Source organism: Hyalella azteca, unplaced genomic scaffold (genome assembly GCF_000764305.2).
Source record: "Hyalella azteca isolate HAZT.00-mixed unplaced genomic scaffold, Hazt_2.0.2 contig12448, whole genome shotgun sequence".
Lineage (NCBI taxonomy): Eukaryota > Metazoa > Arthropoda > Malacostraca > Amphipoda > Hyalellidae > Hyalella > Hyalella azteca.
In genome coordinates, this window is record NW_025942407.1 from 14,730 (window position 1) to 34,144 (window position 19,415).

The 19,415-nt window shown below is 42.2% G+C and overlaps 1 protein-coding gene across 2 annotated transcripts in view; it reads right to left on the reverse strand.

Moving 5' to 3' along the window:
• Window positions 1–40: 40 nt before the first annotated feature.
• The window catches only part of LOC108674920 (amyloid-beta-like protein), a 49,808-nt gene continuing 30,433 nt past the window's right edge, over window positions 41–19,415 (reverse strand). For both annotated transcript variants that reach the window (XM_018162901.2, XM_018162902.1), the window contains 12 exons: window positions 14,142–14,268; window positions 12,057–12,284; window positions 10,902–11,053; window positions 9,152–9,265; window positions 7,776–7,880; window positions 6,465–6,614; window positions 5,695–5,865; window positions 5,372–5,513; window positions 4,903–5,012; window positions 4,294–4,402; window positions 3,741–3,955; window positions 41–3,459 (listed from right to left, as the gene is read on the reverse strand). In XM_018162901.2, coding sequence (XP_018018390.1) covers window positions 3,181–3,459; window positions 3,741–3,955; window positions 4,294–4,402; window positions 4,903–5,012; window positions 5,372–5,513; window positions 5,695–5,865; window positions 6,465–6,614; window positions 7,776–7,880; window positions 9,152–9,265; window positions 10,902–11,053; window positions 12,057–12,284; window positions 14,142–14,268 — 1,902 coding nt within the window. In that variant the 3' untranslated portion in view covers window positions 41–3,180. The remainder of the gene's footprint in view (window positions 3,460–3,740; window positions 3,956–4,293; window positions 4,403–4,902; window positions 5,013–5,371; window positions 5,514–5,694; window positions 5,866–6,464; window positions 6,615–7,775; window positions 7,881–9,151; window positions 9,266–10,901; window positions 11,054–12,056; window positions 12,285–14,141; window positions 14,269–19,415) is intronic.

The following is a 19,415-nucleotide window of genomic DNA, read 5'->3' on the forward strand; positions in this document are numbered from 1 at the left end:
CTACTCTCAAATAACTCTGTCATGGATAAAATAATACAGGTAATGTTAAGACATGTATTTTATATCTAGTTTACAATTCAGAGCTAGTCTCATAAGCCTGTGAGCCATTAGTAGTAGTATCAGCAGCAATAGTAGGAGTAGTCTAGTGAATACAGTAATTGCCAGGAGACATAGACTATACGATATTATCAGAAGGAAACGAGAGCAATGGCTAACTTTCATGGACATACTTGGTCTAAATTTACTGTGAAATTTCTTTTTAATGAGTACAAGCTAAAATCAGGATCCAAATGTTACTGCGTGGTTTTCAGTGCTAATCATCTGAAATATAAGTTCGAAATAAAAATTAATGCAGGAATTCGGTGACTATGGTCATGTTTACAATAGCAGGTAAGAGTAGATGTTTTTTTTTAATATGGACCGATTGAATGTGTTAAGATGAGATGCAGAGCAAAGCGAAGATTGGAGGAGGCAGTTGAGGCGAAGTTCTAAGCTAAACTTGGTAGAAGTACACAAGAGAAGGCGAGGCCCCGCTACGCTCACGCATGCGCTGGTTTATAGTCAGCTTATTACAATAGGCGAGTTCACCTTATTTGTCAAAGGTTGTTTCATGAACAATTTAATAATCTTTCAGTTAAGATATTCAATAATAGCATTTTTATGCCATTGAAATAGCTTGTTGAACCGAGGGACTGTACTTATTTATAGAAGCCTGATCATAATAAAAATGTATTCAGTGCCGCGGCGTGGCGCCATGCCCATGACAGCCCATGACAAATAAGGCTAAAGTCGCCCTCTAAAGTATCAGGAATGTGACTAAATGAGGAATTATGTTAATGCCGTTCACATGGCACGAAACAAACACATAAAATTGGCCTTAACCTAAGACATTAACTAAACCGTCAATGATCTGAAAAACCTATGATTTGAACTGATTGCTTGATTCCATTTCATGATTAAAGGAATTTATCTGATTTGGTTGAACTCGATACATTCTAACCAGATGTTAGATTGTAAATGTTTTAGGAAGCAATTAATTCACATTGCGCACACGATAAGCGGCAACGGTGGCGGCAGCAGCAGTGATAGAGCGGCCGAACATCAAAATTTCTTACTTATAGATTCCTTAAGTACGTACTGCAGTGGTAAAACTTCCACACTGATGTGACAATAACAAAATACAATAGTAACATTCCAATATTTCGGATACGAAAAACCATCGAGTTACCAAACAAGATGGCAGGCAAAAGAGACGATACTGGGGCGCGTGATCACAATATCCTTTAGACGGACAATTTCATTAAAGATCTAAAGATACTATCTTTATGGTGATAATTATAATCTCTCGCATCTGAAAATATTTCTGGAGGTCACTAAACAGGTGAGGGCTCTAGAAAGACTAGGGGAGGCTAAATACTCGCCTTAGGAGCAGCAAATAAATCATTAAAGTCAGCATGGCACTAAGTCAGCTATGATTAATGGTCCAAACGTCGAAAAAAAAAAACTTTCAAGGCCGAGAGAAAAGTAAGTCGCGAAATACAATCAACCGGCTGTGATTAGTCGTATTTTAAATCAGTTTTAAAAGATGGCCAGCAGGTTTGAAAGTTTTGTGAGGCAGAGGTAAGGATATGTAACAGATGACATGAAAGCGCCTAGTGATGAAACAAAGTCAACAGCGATATATACAAATGCTACAGATCATTGTTAAAGGCTAACACTCACATACAGCTGCCGCTTGGAGAACATTCAACAGAAGTTGTGGTCAGATACAGAACTACAGCTTAGCACTCGTCAAGCTTTGAGTTTCTCAGTAAAATTTTGTGGTGTCAAATTGTAGGAGACACAATAATAAATTCACATAATATAAATTAATGAGAGTACATGACTCTAAAATTGGCTTTGCAATACGTGAAAACAAAAAAAAATATATATTGTGAGAAGATAGAAGAGTTAAAAAAAATTTGTGAATGCAATATTTGAGATTTGCAACTAGATGCTCACAGAGCTTATAAGGAATGAGATAGAAATATTAAAATTAGGTATTCACATCTAGATCTTATTAAAGACAGTACAAGAAACAAAATCTCAGATACAATAAGAATCTGCCAATAGTTTCAAACTCTCCAAGTAATTTAAAGCACCAAAAGTTTCTATTCTAAAACGTATATGAGAATGGATTTCAGCTGATTTGGTGCCAGAATAAATGATTTAGATAAGTTCAATTAATTAGAGCAGCGTTAGAATGAAAATTGAGTAACATTGCGTCAACAAAAATAATTTGAGTTGAGTGCATGCCAAATTAATTTCTATTGATGATCACACAAAACCTATATATTAGTGATAGAATGGCCTTACACAGCTAAGTTCTTGTATTTATAATAATAAGTATAGACACATTAACTACGATGGACTGAAGTCATCCAAACATAAAATTTGCAGTCGTCATCGTCCTGTAGCGTCAAGCTTGTACTCGCTTGAGGACCAGGAGAGGAGACGCTCGAGCGGGGGGATGATTTCTGTCCCCGCCAAGTATTCAAGTCAGAGGAATTCCCAACCGTGCATATAACTATTCAATAACTAATGATCAAATCTACACAAGCAACACAAAAAGCGACTACATTGGTAACGTACGGCGCTCTCCCGCCTTAATTTTCTCGAAAATTACCAACGACTGACAAGCTCGACTGCGATACATTCAACTGGCATTAAATTGTTCTTCGAGAGAACACTCAAATCTCAAGAGACATAGATTGAAATTTTTGGGGTGGAGATCAAAAATAAATGGAATCTCCGAGAAGGGCATTACTCAAGCCCTGTAAACACATCGTCTTCGATTTCGTTCTAATTAAGACAGCTTATTTATCCCAGCTTGCTCTGAAAGCCTAATCTTTGAAGACAACTTCAAGAATTTTACGAGCAATCTAAGAAGCAGTATCGCAGATGATCTAAATCTTTCTTTCCTTGACCGATGATCTTTTCTCCTACATCTTCCAGACCTTCCCAGACAATTCCCAACTTGATACCCCGCTATTTCGCACACATTTTTACACACATATGCCACGATAGGTTCCATCTTCCTTCAACCATTTACTTCTCAACTGCTATATGACTTTCTTTGCCTATCACACTTCTCGCCGCCATACTTCTCTCCTAGGCCGTTCCCTTCTCTACGACCGTCATTTACTTCTCCTCGAAGAATTTGTAGGTGGGATTCTCGTAGCCGTTGACCTGCATGTTGGCAACGTGTCGCTCCTCAGGCGTGATGACCGTGGCGTTCTGGTCGACCTCCATGAAGCCCTGCTGGGAAGGATGACGCACGGCGCGGCGGCGCAGCACCACGATGCCCACGACCATCGCCGCCATGAGCGCCACACCCGCGAACGCCAGCGTGAAGTACACGCCGCGGCTCTCGCTGCCGCTCACTGCTGGAGAGCCACTGGCGGTCCGCACGCTGTAGCCCTGCACAGCAGTTATTTAGGTTATGAAACAATTAAATATTAACCAGCTTTGACGAGTTACGTATTTTTTATTGAAGACTTCAAAAAATACAATGCTTATTTTTTTCGATTTCGTTATTACCTAAAATTCTTAAAAGCTAATAAGACCTAGAATCATTAAGCTTTTAAGTTATCACAACGTGCACCAGCAACACTCACGGTCTATTCGTGCACCAGCAACACTCACTGTCTGTTCGTGCACCAGCAACACTCACGGTCTGTTCGTGCACCAGCAACACTCACGGTCTGTTCGTGCACCAGCTCGTGGTGTTGGGCATGTGCCGCTAGGGGCGCCTCCTGATGATGAGTCACGGCGACAGCCTCGTCCGCGGTGCTGTTGTCCTTGGTCGTCTGCTGCTCGTCTGACGATGAGGAGGACGAGGACACCTCGACGTGCGGAGGCTGGCCGAAACTAACGGCAACGTCTTCGGGTTCTTCTAGCTTCGTTGCGCCCGAAACTGAGGGTTACAATGGATCTAGATTAATTCATTTCTTTCCTGAAGAGTTTGGAAACACTGCTGCTCGTAAAAAATAAATTATCTGAATATTTCTCATCTGTTATTCACATTTTCCTTCAAGTTTGTTTTTCTTCTAACGAAGTCAATGAGACAGATGTAATTGTTTATCCCAAATAACGTACCTATGTCTTGTTTCCATCCATCATCGACCAAATTGAAAACGCATTCAAATGGAATAATGTTAATTAATTCATCCATGGATAGCTATTTTCAATTATTTACTGGCCAAATCAATTTGAAAAATGGTCGCTCATTTGAAAGTAAATCAACCTGAGTACCTGCAGAGGGAGCTGGCACGGCAGTGGAGGAGGCAGGAGCAGGAGTATCTGTGCTGGACGGAGCAGGCGTCTCCACAGGCTCTTCACTTCCAGCCTTTACTTCGTCGCTCTGCGTTATTTGTGGGTGACAATAATAAAAAATTACACTCGCTTTTCTGAAACTAAGGTTGATTCTTTTACATTATTTCTGATGAACCCGAAGGTGAAAATTATTTTTGAGAATGCAATGCAAGACTCATGGTGTGCAAGCAACATCAAAAGCTTGGAAGCTGCTGCACGGAACGAAACAAACTACAACAACGCGCTTTAGTTTTAGTAAATTCATCCTCCCATTGGTATAATCACGCCCCTCGATCGTGGTTCTAATGTTTTTCAAGTATATACGGTAATGTTTAAATGATACTCGAATTAAACTCGTCAATTCTGCGCAAATTAGCGCTCAAGTATCGTAAAGCCTAAAGACAATTTTTTAACAAATAGCATTAGTTTTTCCACTGATAAAATCCGAGCTGAAACAGTTTTTTATTCGGTATTCACGTATTCTATGAACTCGTTATTCAAGTAGGCGTGAGATGTTTTTACACCAGAGATATCAAGACGAAGTTGTACCTCGTCAGGCTCCTGGCTGTGATCCTCCTCAGCATCGTCATATTCTGCGTCGTCATCGGCATCGTCTTCTTCGTAGTCGTCGGTGCGAGTCTCGCTGCTTGCGTTCTCTTCTGCATTCGAAAAAGCTTGTCAATAAATTGCGAAGTATTGTTGTTTATTTCGCAAGAGATCTGTTCCCGATAAGACTATCAATGCATCAACCCTTAGTTCTCAGATACATTACCCGTCGTCAATGCCATTTATACCTGAAAATCTGGTCACAAAATCTCGTCGCAAGATGACAAACTCTTTCCTCAAGTGTATCTAAAAACATAGTAACAAGAGTTACCGCAGGTAGGTAGCATAAGGTGATCTCTTAATCTAAGTTTAGATAAAACTATTTCTTTGATATTCATATCAAAATTTGTCGCAACAAGTTCACCCTCCGGGAATAAAGGTTTAAAATAAAAAAAAAGCCCCACAAACCGACCTTCCTGTGAGAGCAGGAAAGAGGAGTCAGGGCTGAGTTCAGCAGGCGTAGTGTCCTTCTTGCGCAGGCTGTTGGCGTAGTCGTGCATGAGGCGGCCCATCTTTTCGTACAGCTCACGGTGACGCTGCAACATCTGCAGGCTCTGTGCAACACCATCATTTTAGTTCACCATGTCTTGACGTCGCATTTGAAATGCTAAAAGCATCTGCAGCATCTGATTCGAAGCGCAATTGAGGTCAATGAGATACCTTAATATCATCTCGTATCTCCAGTTTATATCGTCTATTATGCAATATATTTGATATAAAAAGCGTTTGAAGCACCTGGTTAGTCATGCGGTCGAGGTCGCTGAGATGCTGTAGCGTGGAGTCACGCTCGCGCTCAGCGGCCCTGAAGTCGGTGTTGAGGAGATGCTTGTAGTGGGACACGGTGTGGTGGCGGTCCTTATTGAGCGCGCGTAGCAACTTCTGCAGGCACTTCTGCACCTTGTGGGTCTGCACGAACACAGTATGTGACACTTCTGCACCTTGTGGGTCTGCACGAACATAGTATGTGACACTTCTGCACCTTGTGGGTCTGCACGAACATAGTATTTGACACTTCTTCAGTCAAGCAGTAGTAGCAACGATGCCTATTAATAAAAAACAGTGCAAAATAGCGGAGCCAACCTTACTGAGGAGAATTAGACGCAATGCTTCAGGTAGCTTCTGCAGACACATTTACACGTGTGTTGAATCCATAACATATAGCATTGCGTCTAATGCTCCTCAGTCCTCAGTAATGTTGGCTGGCGATAAGCGGCACCAAGGTACGCACGTTAGGCTGGGTCTCCCTGAGGGTGCGGGTGTAGCAGGTAATCGCTATTTTTAATGCCGTGTCTAGTATGTATGCAGTGAATTATTCATCTTATAGGTAGGTACTACCGTACTAGGCACCATAAGCAGCACCAAGGTACGCACATTTGGCTGGGTCTCCCTGAGGGCGCGGGTGTAGCAGGTCATCGCCACCTTTAATGCTGTGTCTAGTATGTATGCAGTAAATTATTCATCTTATAGGTACTATCACAGTAGATATTATGCACCAGAGTACGCACATTTGGCTGGGTCTCCCTGAGGGCGCGGGTGTAGCAGGTCATGGCCTCGCGCTTCATCTCGTTGATGTGCGCCACGACGCGTTGCTGGTGCAGCGCCGACAGCTGGTGCTTCTCAGCCTCGTTCTCGGCCTCCACAGCGTCCACCGTCGACTGCACGCACAATATTCATGTCTTAACAACTCCATTTATACTCTCAGATTATATGATACTATTTTGATTATATTATTATATTATGTTATGTTATGATTATGGAAGAAATAAAGACTGATATATTTATGAAGAAACATTATAAATAAATAGTTATTAAGATCAACGATTCCCAGAATAAACAGAAGCGTCCAACAAAAATCAATTGCGTCCGTTGTAATTGCGAACACTTATTCATATAGCGCTGTTAATTTGTGATCAATGACAATGAATAAGAACAAGTAAAAGCAAGAGGTTACAAGTGACAAGTCCATTGAAAGGATGTGAAATAGTGAATGCCCAGCCAAAAATTTTGGATCAGAGTGCACAATTTATTGCATTAACCTTCCAGTGATGTCAAAAATAGAAAGGCACGCTTACGTAAGGCACGTAAGGGTTTTAATGATTAATTGAATTCAGAACCTATGAAAATGAAATTACCATTAAATTCTCAAAACAAAAGTGAACTAAAAGGACCTACCGATTAAATAGTTTGAAATATTGAAGTTAATAAATTATAGTTAGAAACGCATCATGAGCCCCGACTTTTTAGGGAGTAAAAAGTGAACAATTCTTGGTTAAAACTTGGGACCACGTGGACTCAGTGTGATATTGTGTGAACTATACAGGGGTATATGTGCGTGAACTTGTGTGAACTATACTGGGGTATTTGTGTGTGCACTTGTGTTCATACTAGGTATATTGTGTGAACTTGATATTTCAAAAAACTTAAACTTCAAACCTTGAAGCAAACGCAGCGCAACACCATAGCGAATTTTCCACGTTCCAATTTGACTACCTATAAGAAATTGTAAAATCAAAACGATATGAAAAATAGACGATGAGGCCGAAAATATTGCAATGCACAACCAGAAATAAATTGGAAAATATTATTAACTTAGATAAAACTATAAAAAGTGATGGAAGAAGAAGGAATTTCGAAGAAATGTGGAAGTGAAGAAAAAAATGGATAATTTTTTTGAAGTTACATCGAAATGTAAGGAGAAACTGGAGAAAAACGGTAGCATACTTGTAAAGCGGAGAAAAAATTAATTTGTAACTGAGTAAGAGTAGAGAAAAACAAGTCAAGTAAGGCAGCAAGCCACGCTGTTAAACAAGACTCACCTGGAAGCGATGAGTCATCCGTTCCTTGAACTGGTCCGCCCCGTGTGGGTCGCTCTTCTTCAGCTCCTGGTAACGCACCTCGAGCTCACTCCATTCCTTCAGGATCTGCCGGCAGAGATCCTTCTTAGTGTAACTAATGTTGCTGCGCGTCATGTATAATGGGACTGCGGGCCACTGGACGAGTAAGAATATCATCGGACTGCGGGCCACTGGACGAGTAAGAATATCATGGGACTGCGGGCCACTGGACGCGTAAGAATATCATCGGACTGCGGGCCACTGGACGAGTAAGAATATCATGGGACTGCGGGCCACTGGACGCGTAAGAATATCATCGGACTGCGGGCCAGACCCGTAAGAATATCATGGGACTGCGGGCTACTAAACCCTAAGAATATCATGGGACTGCGGGCCACTGTACTCGCAGCTCCACAGCCCATTAACATGACTCAGGAAGTTCAGTTTTGAGGTGCATCTTGTAAATTAATTCCATTGCGCCTGGAAGGGAATAACGTAAGAGGGATGCGCAGGCAGGGAAGGAAGAGAGTGAGGGCAAGTGAGGGGAGGCAAAGTTAGTCGTTAACTAGATAACTTTTGGGACTCGAATTACGGAAGTAGCCCGGCCACGCCAGCGCCGTTAACCAAGCCGTCATTTATTCATGGCAGTCGCTACACGCAGCCAGGAACTTGCTGCAGTGACTGCACGCAATCTAATGGCCGTCACGGTGGTAAGTACACGTAATTGCTAGGTACTCGCAACTGATATGTACACGTCATTGACATGCACAAGTAAATGGTTAACACAAATGTAACCGTAAGATCAACCGCCATGTCACCAACATGTTGCATGTTCATTGCTCAAGCGTCATTTTGCGCAATTATAGACACTCTTAGCGTTACGTCAACGTGGCAAATGTTCATAACTATCCAGAACCATTTCACGATTATGTACATGAGTTTAAATGAAATGTATGAACAAGACGTTAAATGTTAATAACTAAAATGTCACAAACATGCTCAACGTTTATAAGAAACGTATTATCAGCACGCTAAACGCTCATCACCAACACGCTACACGTCCATCACCAACCGTCACCAACACGAAACATGTCCATGAGCATGCACGCTGCACGTTTTTAACCAACACGCTACATGTCCATTACCAACACGTCAACAAGACGTGTTGGTAATGTCCATCATCAAGACGCTACGTGCCATCATCAAGACGCTACATGCTCATCCCCAACACGTCATCAACACGCTACATGTCCATCATCAAGACGCTACATGTCCATCATCAAGACGCTACATGTCCATCATCAAGACGCTACATGTTCGTCCCCAACACGTCCACAGCTCGCCACCAAGCGGCCCACCTTGGAGACCTTGTCGCGGTGTCGCTCCTCGAGGCGCTGCTCGGCCTTCCTGAAGGCGTCGTGTTCCTCATGGGGGTCGAAGCGGCTGAAGTAAGAGTCACGGGTGCCTACCTCCTGGGGAAGACACGCGGGGAAACGATAAATTTAGTCCCTTGCTTGTTGTCTTAAGAAATAAACCGATTAAAATCCATCACTAAAATTCCAATCGCAATTTAGTCATAGTAGTTGTTGAATCTTGGGTTACACAAGTACGCAATCTAATGACCGTCAATCACAACTGCCACATCAAGGCCATTGATGAGCCGACTCGCGTGATGATAGATGTAGAAAATTTCATAGAAATGGAAAGGTGAAACATCATGGCAATGTGACCCACCTGAGGGGCCGTGGTGGGCATGGAGTGCGATCTACTACTCAGTAAAGGATCTACCTGCATGGCCTCAGTTCGCAATCCCGGCGTTCGCAAGTAATTCAATTTTCTGCTTGATCTGACTCAAATAGAACGCAATATAATAATTAGTAAGTCGTCAACTATATATAACGGATTTACACTAGCTATATCTTTTATCCACTTCAATTTCATAAGCTCCTCGGAAATTGAGCAACGAATTTATTATTCGTCAAATTTGCAAGAATCTATTCTGAATCGCAAGAAGAGCCACAGGCGATATACTAGCTACGAAAACGTATTGGATAGGAATTTTAGAGCTCACCAATTACTGGATGCCCAAAATATCGAACATAAAATAGATCTTGCAAATTCAAAAAATGCAAACAAATGAAATCTCCCAGTAATGATTCATTATAGGTATTCAATTTAGGTTTAGAAACTTACGTACTCTAGGTTATGAACATTCCAAGGTTTTATGTATTAATGCTTTAGAGACGAGCTGGCGAGGACTATAAGAGAACAAATTGCAACTGTACATAATCGCATTAAAAATACCTATACGCGTAAAAACCAAGTGTACGAACCTGCGTATGTTGCCAGCGCCAAGTGAGATCTTTGAGCATCACACAAGGCTCACAAGCTATACGATACACGTTCATTCATCTAGACGCTGTGAATCATTTCTTATTTGAATGCCGGACTAGAACACATTCATATCCAGTTCAGCACAAAATTTTCGCAACAATATATAAAAAAAAACAATAGAATACTCTTCACATGGCAATACATTCCTGGTGACTGTTGCAAGGAATCCTCAATCAGCAGATGACTCTGGATACACGTGAGTGAAGCAGACACGTTTGTTATTTCAGCTCTGTTCGCTAGCGAACAAAATGAAGTTTTTTAATGTCTGAAATAGAGCTAAAAAAAAGTTCCGTCTCCTCGTATCAGCAGCGGCAGAAAAGTGAGCTCAAAAGAAGAAAAGATTCAAAAAATCATCCGAAGACGAGACACGCGAGGGAGACTAGGATAATTTTATCAGCGAACAACTTGAATCAGGCGTGAAGGGAACGGGAGATATAGAACAGGCTCCGTACTTTTAAAAATAGTTATAAGAGTTTTTTTATTGCGCCAGCCAATTACTGAAGGGCTTTTCTATCTAAACTCACCAATCACAGACAAGAAATCGGCAGCTACGTCCACTAAAGCAAGTTTCGTAAGTACAGCACTTGGAGCTTCAACATTGTGATGATATCACAATTGCCATATCAAGGCCATTAATGAGCCGACTCGCGTGATGATTGATGTAGAAAATTTCATAGAAATGGAAAGGTGAAACATCATGGCAATGTGACCCACCTGAGGGGCCGTGGTGGGCATGGAGTGGGCAGAGGAGGGGGAGCTGGACGAGGTGGGGCTGGCGTCAGCAGGAGGGGCGGGAGGGGCGCGGTGGTCCAGGGAGGGGAGCGCCAGAGGCTCCTCCAGCTGCTGAGACCGAGCCTGGGCGCGACCTGCGTGACATATGCACGTCTTCCCTCAGTCATGCTCGCTCAATACGTCTATTTTCATCGCTAAATACGTGTATTTTTATCGCTCAATACGCCTATTTTTATCACCAAATCCGTGTTTTTTTATCGCTCAATTAGTCAGTTTTCGGCGCTCAATACGTCAATTTTCGTCGCTAAAAATGTCATGTTCCAACGCTCAATGCGACTTTTTTCATTGCTCAATGCGTCAATTTTCATTGCTCAATAAGTCGATTTTCAACGCTCAATACCTTTTTTTTTATTGCATTTTCTAATTTATGGAAAAAATGCCCTATTGTGCTCGTCATGTCTGTCTGTCTGTCTGTCTGTCCGTGACTTCATGTTTTCGTCGACGAGAAAATGCGTATTTATACGTCGACGAGTTATAGTATTTGTATTTCTGGCTTAAGGAGCATCTATCACTCACTGCAGTGAGTACTGAGTTAGATTTTTTCTCGCTCAATACGTCTTTCTTTTCTCGCTTAATACGTCTACTTTTAGCGCTCAACTTTTTAAATATATAACAGGTGTGTTAGGTCTATTATATAGTACGCGTATGGAATATTAGTCCCAGACTACAAAACCCATTGATTGACATCGTCATTATTTTCCAGTGGTGGAAAATAAATTTCTTCTACTTAGAATCCTCACTTTTGACCCATTCATGTGGGGGCACAAAATAACCGATGTGAGCGAGACTACTGTCGTAATGGCGTTGAATGAGCGGATTTTGCATGAAGAACATCAGACTTTCAAAAAATATCCTTTTACCGTAATTCGTCAACGCAGAGAAGTCTACTCGTGAAATAAAAAAATATATATAACTCAGTAGTCACTGCAGTGAATGACAGAGAGCGCATTTTCTCGTCGACGAAAACGTGAAGTCACGGACGGACGGACAGACAGACAGACGGACGGACATGGCGAGCACAATAGCGCTATTTTTTCCATAAATGAGAAAATGGGCTAAAAAGAATCAGGACAAGACCTTTGTAAGTCTTGGGGCAGCAGACGAACTCTACGCCGGAGAAGACGTCGATGCCACAGGGCAGGAGCATCGCAAAAGACATGAGATGAAGCGAAGGCTTTCGGGCTTTGCAGGCCTCGTCAGCAGTTGTGTTCCAGCGGTCAAACTGCCAGCAGCGAGACTGGTTGTGGATGTGGTCAAACATGCAACCTTCTGGTACCAGCAGCGCGTCTGACTGGAACTGTCCTTCTGCAACGCACAAATATTACTTATGAAAAAAAATGACAGTCAATATCTTTCTAGAAATTAATATCAGCATAGTAAGTGTCACTGAAAAATATTCATTAATTCAATAATGATTAATACGAGCCTAATGTCATTGAAAAATATTCATTAATTCAGTAGGTAAGGGTTTTTTTAATTGAATAAAAAACATATTTCGAGGAATGGAGTCATTGGGTTATAGTATTTGTATTTCTGGCTTAATTTAAACCGATTAATCAAAAATAACTACCATGTGCTACGTGGTTATTGCCATACGAAAAATTGAACTTTAGTCAAGCAATTCGACCCATTTTAACTTCAAAAGTTCACTGATTACGCAAATTTCTCTTTCCCATAACAGCGGGTAACTTCTTTCATCGAGGAAGAAAGTAAGCCAGAAAAGCAAATTTGTTCAGCATATAAGATTGACAATATTCAAATGTATAAATGATTATTGATGTACAGTTAGAATCGAAACATTAATTTTAATTTCGTTCTTGCTTCGTTTTCGATCCGGTTCAACAATTTAATTAGTTATAATTAATTTTGATCCCTGAGGTAGCTTTCGCACCTATTGAAATATAATTTTTTTCCTTGCAATAATAAAAATTAGGAGCTTCCTTTCACATGAACTTTCTTTATCGCCATCCGCATGTTTTATCTCCCTCTTCAATACACAAGAAACAGGGCGCCGGTACTCCAACTAATTGCTTCCTGGTTCTTTTAAGGCCGATTTATCCCGATAGCGACGGCATTTTTTTCGATAGCCTACAAGTAGTCTTGGTCGAAACTTGGTCGGCATATAGGTGGCCACTGATCAACTCGAAATGTGCCGACAAAAGAAGTAAAATAATTTTCAAAGGAGGTATTATTCAATTATTCCGTCTATTATTTTCAAAGGAGGATAGACAGTATTTTATTAAGAGAAAACCGTATAAACAACACCTAATAAAAGAACAAAACCGAATATCGCAAGTTCGACGATACAAAATGTGGGGTTAAAAATCGTGGTAAAAACTTCATAAGCATTGTAAGTTTAATTGTAAAACAGTGATTGGCTGATAAATTCACGTCATAATTAAAGCATCAGGTTTATGTACAGGATGAGCCTGATGACCACGCAGCACCTCGTCGGCGACAATAAAAAAAATTTGGAACCAGAATTTTTTTTTAATATAAGCGTCGATTTTATTTAATTTGATTGCAAAAATATAAAGTGCATCTAACGCTTCGATCGAAACAGCACCGACACGTCAGATGCGGATTTGAGTTTAGACTTTCAAATATAGTATATATATATACTTAATTAGCCCAATCGCCTTTAGGGCTTCTGACAAAAGGAAACACGGCACTGGAATTCAATACCATCTTAATACTTATTGATAATTAGAGACATTTCTTACGATTTCCCCATAAAAATAATATTTCGTAGACATAATTCTTTAAACTTCATTGGTGGGAGCGCTGTACAAAGACAACGGAAGAAAACGAACACATGTAACAATGCAAAATCCCAATATCACAAAAAGAAAACACTCAAAATATACCTATTTGGGAGCGAAAACATTTTTTATTTAATCTATTTGCAAATTATGATATTATTCTTTTTATTTAATCATTACGCATTGAATTGAATTTGCTTGGCTTCTTTTTTGATCGGAGTGAGAATAAATTTACAAATAAATCGCCCTACGCTCGATAATCCACAACTCTACAGCCCCTCGATCAGTGACACTAAAGGGTAAATGCATGCAATTTGCAGACGATGGATTTGCCACATTAGTCCCGCCTTGTGTGGCCGTACAGAGAAGCAGTCCGCAGGCACGTGTAATTAAGACTTACCGAGACAGCGGTAGGGCTTGACCCATGAAGAAAATTTGCATTTGTTATGTCCAACGCGACAGAAATTCGGGACTTGAACGTAGTGGGACGACTCTACGATGTTGGTAATGTCTCGGTCCGGGTACATCTGCGGGACACAAAAACATGAAGGTTATTAGCATAAGCGCATATACGTATGTGATAGATCATTTGCAAAGGTTAAAAAGGCCTCTAATGGCATACAGCTTCGACACACTCAAAGGGTTAACTCTGTATACCATTTGATTACTTCAACTCAATGATGCAATGAATAGGTTTCCATCGATCAACAATGGTTAAGCATCTCAACAAGTGTCTGTCATGAATGTAACTCTTAAATTAATTTTTATAAACACAACCCATATATCATGCTAACATTTTCCAGAGTTTAATTTGACTGTCAGCATGACACTCTTGAACTGAATGCTGTCGCGCAAATTACACAAGATTTGCCAGCATCATTTACACACGACACGCTCAATTTATTTGTTAAATCATTTATTCGGTCAAATGGCACAATTTGATATAAAAATAGCTCTTTACAGCCCCATGACGACTTTAATCGATGTTGCAAATGGCCTTCCTAGGGCGTCTGCCGTAAATTACATTTTAACGACACTATTACAGGAGCAGCGTAACTGCGGCAGCTCCGAGCGATTGCAAGCTTGAGTGCTCATCGCGGATGGTGAAGGTCGGACTAGTTGCCAACACGTGTTGAAAAATTCTCAAGCATATCCACATGCTGCCATAGCTCAACAAACTGTCAGAAACACATCAATTCGGACGCCTGCAAAAACCACAAAGAGCAGAAAACGCCAAGTAATATGTTGTTGGCCACAAGAATTCATCACTTACCAGTGTCGCGTATTGGGGCTGTATTTACGTACAAACATCGAACATGTATAGTGTCGTTAGTAGTGTCGGTTCCGTTGTATCAGAGAAGCCAGCACTCGCGAATGATAAGGCAAGCGGGCCATCGGCTCCCACTTACGGCTTGAGCGACGGCTCTGGCCTTCGAAAGCGGCTCCATTCAACCAGAAGTTAAGATAACAGATGAAGAATTTTATGCGGCCGCTGAAAATTTTCACATCAAAATGGATTTTCAATAGGATAGTTCAAAAAGATGGATTTAACAACGATGACAATAGGCACAATCCGTTCAATCTGTCAAAAATAATAATGAGTCTTCATCACGTCAATAGGCAGTGAATTTCAATTAAGCAAGACAACAGCGTAAGAAAGTTTCAACATTTGTCTGCCTCGACTTTTTCGGAAGCCATTATCTGTCGCTGGTCGTTTGATTAAAAAATCCAACGCACAAAAAATAAACAAACAAATTTAGAGTCAAGAGAGTCTGCGACACTCGAGCTATCGCGGGCGACCAAAAAATAGGATGCGCTGTGTCGGTCGGGGCTGGTCTCATTTCGGAGGCGATAAATGCGCTTGGGAAATGCCTTCATAAATCTGCGGAGGCCGCCCGCCATGTTTCGTTAGCCGTCAGGACGGACGCTGTAATATGACAAGACCTGCGCTCATAAGCGGGAGTAATTGCAGCATAAATAAATACAACTCATATTCTTGTGTCCCGGACGCATTCTCTGCAGGCAAGAAAAATACATATTTAAGTTGGTCAGACATGAATAGAATAGACAAAAAAAGATATATACATTTATATAAATGTATTTCGGGGAGGCCAGAATGTAATGGAGATAATCCGGTAACCTTTTCGAAAAAATATAAGTTTTCAGAACAGCCGTAGAAGCAATATAGAAAAACAGCTATAGAAACAATAAAATATTGGAAGTGTGAGAGAAAAAGTATTAACAATTAAATTAATTCATCTGAATTGCTAACGTAAGGGCACGTGGAAAACAACAATTAAAACGCCGTGCAGCTCGCAATCCAAATGAGATGACCGAGGCAATTGTGTGGTCCATATGGCGGACGTTGACCACGCGGTCATGTTAAAGGGGCGCTGCGCCACGCGGGATAACAGCGACAGCAGCAGCGATCTGTTGGATAACAGGACATCAGCCGCGGCTTGCGGGACAACAACCGCGGCTTGCGGGACAACAACCGCGGCTTGCGGGACAACAACCGCGGCTTGCGGGACAACAACCGCGGCTTGCGGGACAACAACCGCGGCTTGCGGGACAACAACCGCGGCTTGCGGGACAACAACCGCGGCTTGCGGGACAACAACCGCGGCTTGCGGGACAACAACCGCGGCTTGCGGGACAACAACCGCGGCTTGCGGGACAACAACCGCGGCTTGCGGGACAACAACCGCGGCTTGCGGGACAACAACCGCGGCTTGCGGGACAACAACCGCGACCTGCGGGACAATAACCGCGACCTGCGGGACAACAACCGCGACTTGCGGGACAACAACCGCGACTTGCGGGACAAAAACCGCGGCTTGCGGGACAACAACCGCGACCTGCGGGACAAAAACCGCGACCTGCGGGATAACAGCTCCACTAGATTGATACCATTTTGCTGCAGAGATCACAATATACAAGGCCTTGGCATCCGAAAATATACGGCCGTAGGCGTCGACATCCGACAATATACTGTAGTATTACTTGACACCGAAAATTTTGCCGTATTACTTGACACCCAATATAGGGCCGTAGGACATGAAAATCAACAAAAACGCCGTAGGCCTTGAAAACCGACACTATACGGTCGCAGGCCGCGAACATTAACAAAGCGGCAGCAGGCCTTGACAACCGACAACTCGGCCGCCGACGACGTCAGCTCTGCCTCGAGTCTGCAGTCGCTCCCTGAAATCAGGACTGGTAAGCTCGTCACGATTGCACTTTATTTGGAGTCTGACTGCATCAGCCTGTTTTATTTTCCCTTCGCACTGTTTTTATGCGAGGATGTATACTGGAATTAAACAGTAAAGCCTCTTTGGAAATGGAAAAACACAACTGGAAAATAAACACTAAGCAATCGCTGTATATGCAGAACAGTTTCGTTGTAAACGCTTTGCAGGAGGTGCCCAGAATTGCCTTTTTATCAGCCACGATGAATAAGAAAATAAAGTTAATAAATTCATAACTAAAGTTTCAGAACGCCGAGTCACTAGAATTCGGCAATAACATGAATCCTTCCCTTGCGACAGGTCGACAATTCATGCACATTACGCACCACGCGCAGATCGCCGTTAAAACGCGCATGATTTTTGACTGGGCAATTCTCCAGCAGCACGAAACTCGAGTTCCGCCTGGTAACTCAGAGAGCCAATCTCTGGAGACGTCGCACAGGCTTCATCTCATCGCAACGCCAAGCACGTATATATCTTGCCAAAGACGAATTATTTCCGCGGCTCAAACTAACTAAAATTGTCAGCAATTTCACCTAACAGGAAGAAATATAGGAGAAGAGAATAAAATATAATCTTGTTGTAAATGGAGATGAACAAAGTTGAAGTATTAAATGATTTATGCTGTCGGCACCGTGCTGGAATGGACGCAATCCGGCACAGGAACGTCAACCCTATGGTAATTGACATTTCAAATGCGAGGGCGACAAGGACTTATGTACGTTGCAACAGTTGGCTTCATCAACAGGTGGTTCCCAATGTGAATTCAGATTACTAACTTATGACAGGTGGCTGAGAGGACTCAACGGCAGGTGGTCTTGCTGGTCGTCGTTAGGATGAGGGCAATATATTCTGCAGTATTACCGAGTTTAGGAAAGAAGAAATACATTAAAACGTTTAAGCCGTGAGCTGATCGTCTGTTTGGAGATCAAAGCAGTCGGATTATTTAATCATGTTCGGTTTTTTACTTACATTAATTCCAGAAGACTATATGGAAAAATAACAACGCAAAATATAATATAACATTGAAGTATTTCTACGTGAAAAAATCTTCAATTAAATAAAAATCTGGTCTTCAATTAATGCCTTTATTTTCTATAGATACATTTATTTATTTTTTATTTCTAAAAAATTATCACCAGCCGGAATTATGACACTCTTACGCCCCCTAAGAAGTCCTTAAGAAATTGGTATCAGATTTGAAGAAGGATCAATGAATGGTTCATTGTGATCTTGACGAACTGCATTGTTTCTCCCGGCGGTGGTAAATTGCTGACTCAGCTCAACGGGCGTGACGTGGCCTCTTATAAACCTCGTCTAAAACGCCGGCAGTGAGCAGTCAAAGTCCTGCCTAGGTAGACCATACAAAAATCGATCACAACTTGATGTTGAATTAAACGGTAATTAAATTCAGATACAAGCCCATGTACGCAAACCCGGAATAACGTTTCAATGTTATCACAGTCGGGGATACCGCCAAAAATCCTTACAAAAAATTCGTTAGTAAAGTGGAATAGGATATTTCAAATAGAATAGAATATAACTGCGGATTTTAAATATGGGTGGTAACACGTCTGAAACATTAATATCACAATACAATAGGTTCAAAAAAGCAGGTAATGCACAGCGTGCTGGATCACTAATAAGGCAATTAGTGGCAAGACGCCGAGGGAGGGCGACAGCAGAGGAGCACGTAATGAAGTGGCAGGCCAGGCTATCCCTGCCGCTCATCTTAAATCAATGCGACGAACTGGCGAGAAGACGAGGCACCTGACGTGGTGAGGGTGGTGATGTGAGGGTGGTGAGGTGAGGGTGGTCTAACGAGTCATAAGACTATGGTGGATGAGAGGGTAGTTCGACGAAGGAGACAGCGAAGAGAGACGACAATTATAATTATCTGATGCACCACTGTCCACCTCTGCACCACTGTCCACCTCTGCACCACTGCCAACATGCACCAATATCGTGCATCAGCTGGCCCAACTGGAGGCAGATGCACGGTAGTCATAGACTGGCTCTTGAGACCTCGTTGGCGAGGAGGACCTGCCTGACGGAGATGAAGGCGGCAGTAGAAAGAGGCAGCGCTCCAGCGTGGCCTGGGACTGCTACGCCCGAAACACAAACTAAGGATACTAGTCTCGAGAGGGGTAGTTACAAGAGGCTGGAGTTGAGATGAGTGGAGCTCGGAGCAGATGATATCCCTCATGTCTCAGTGTAACGCAGTCGCGCAAAGTTCGCCAGCACACTGCCGCGAAAGTCGCATTTCCAACAGCATCTCCAAGTCTTTACAACTGCAGTACAGCAGGATATCGGCTCGGGACACAGAGAGAAATGGCTTCATACAGCTCAGCGAAAAAACGCCCGAAACAAAACAAACATTTGTTATAAGCTCCTAACTCTCAGCAGGGAAGACGGATAGCCTCACA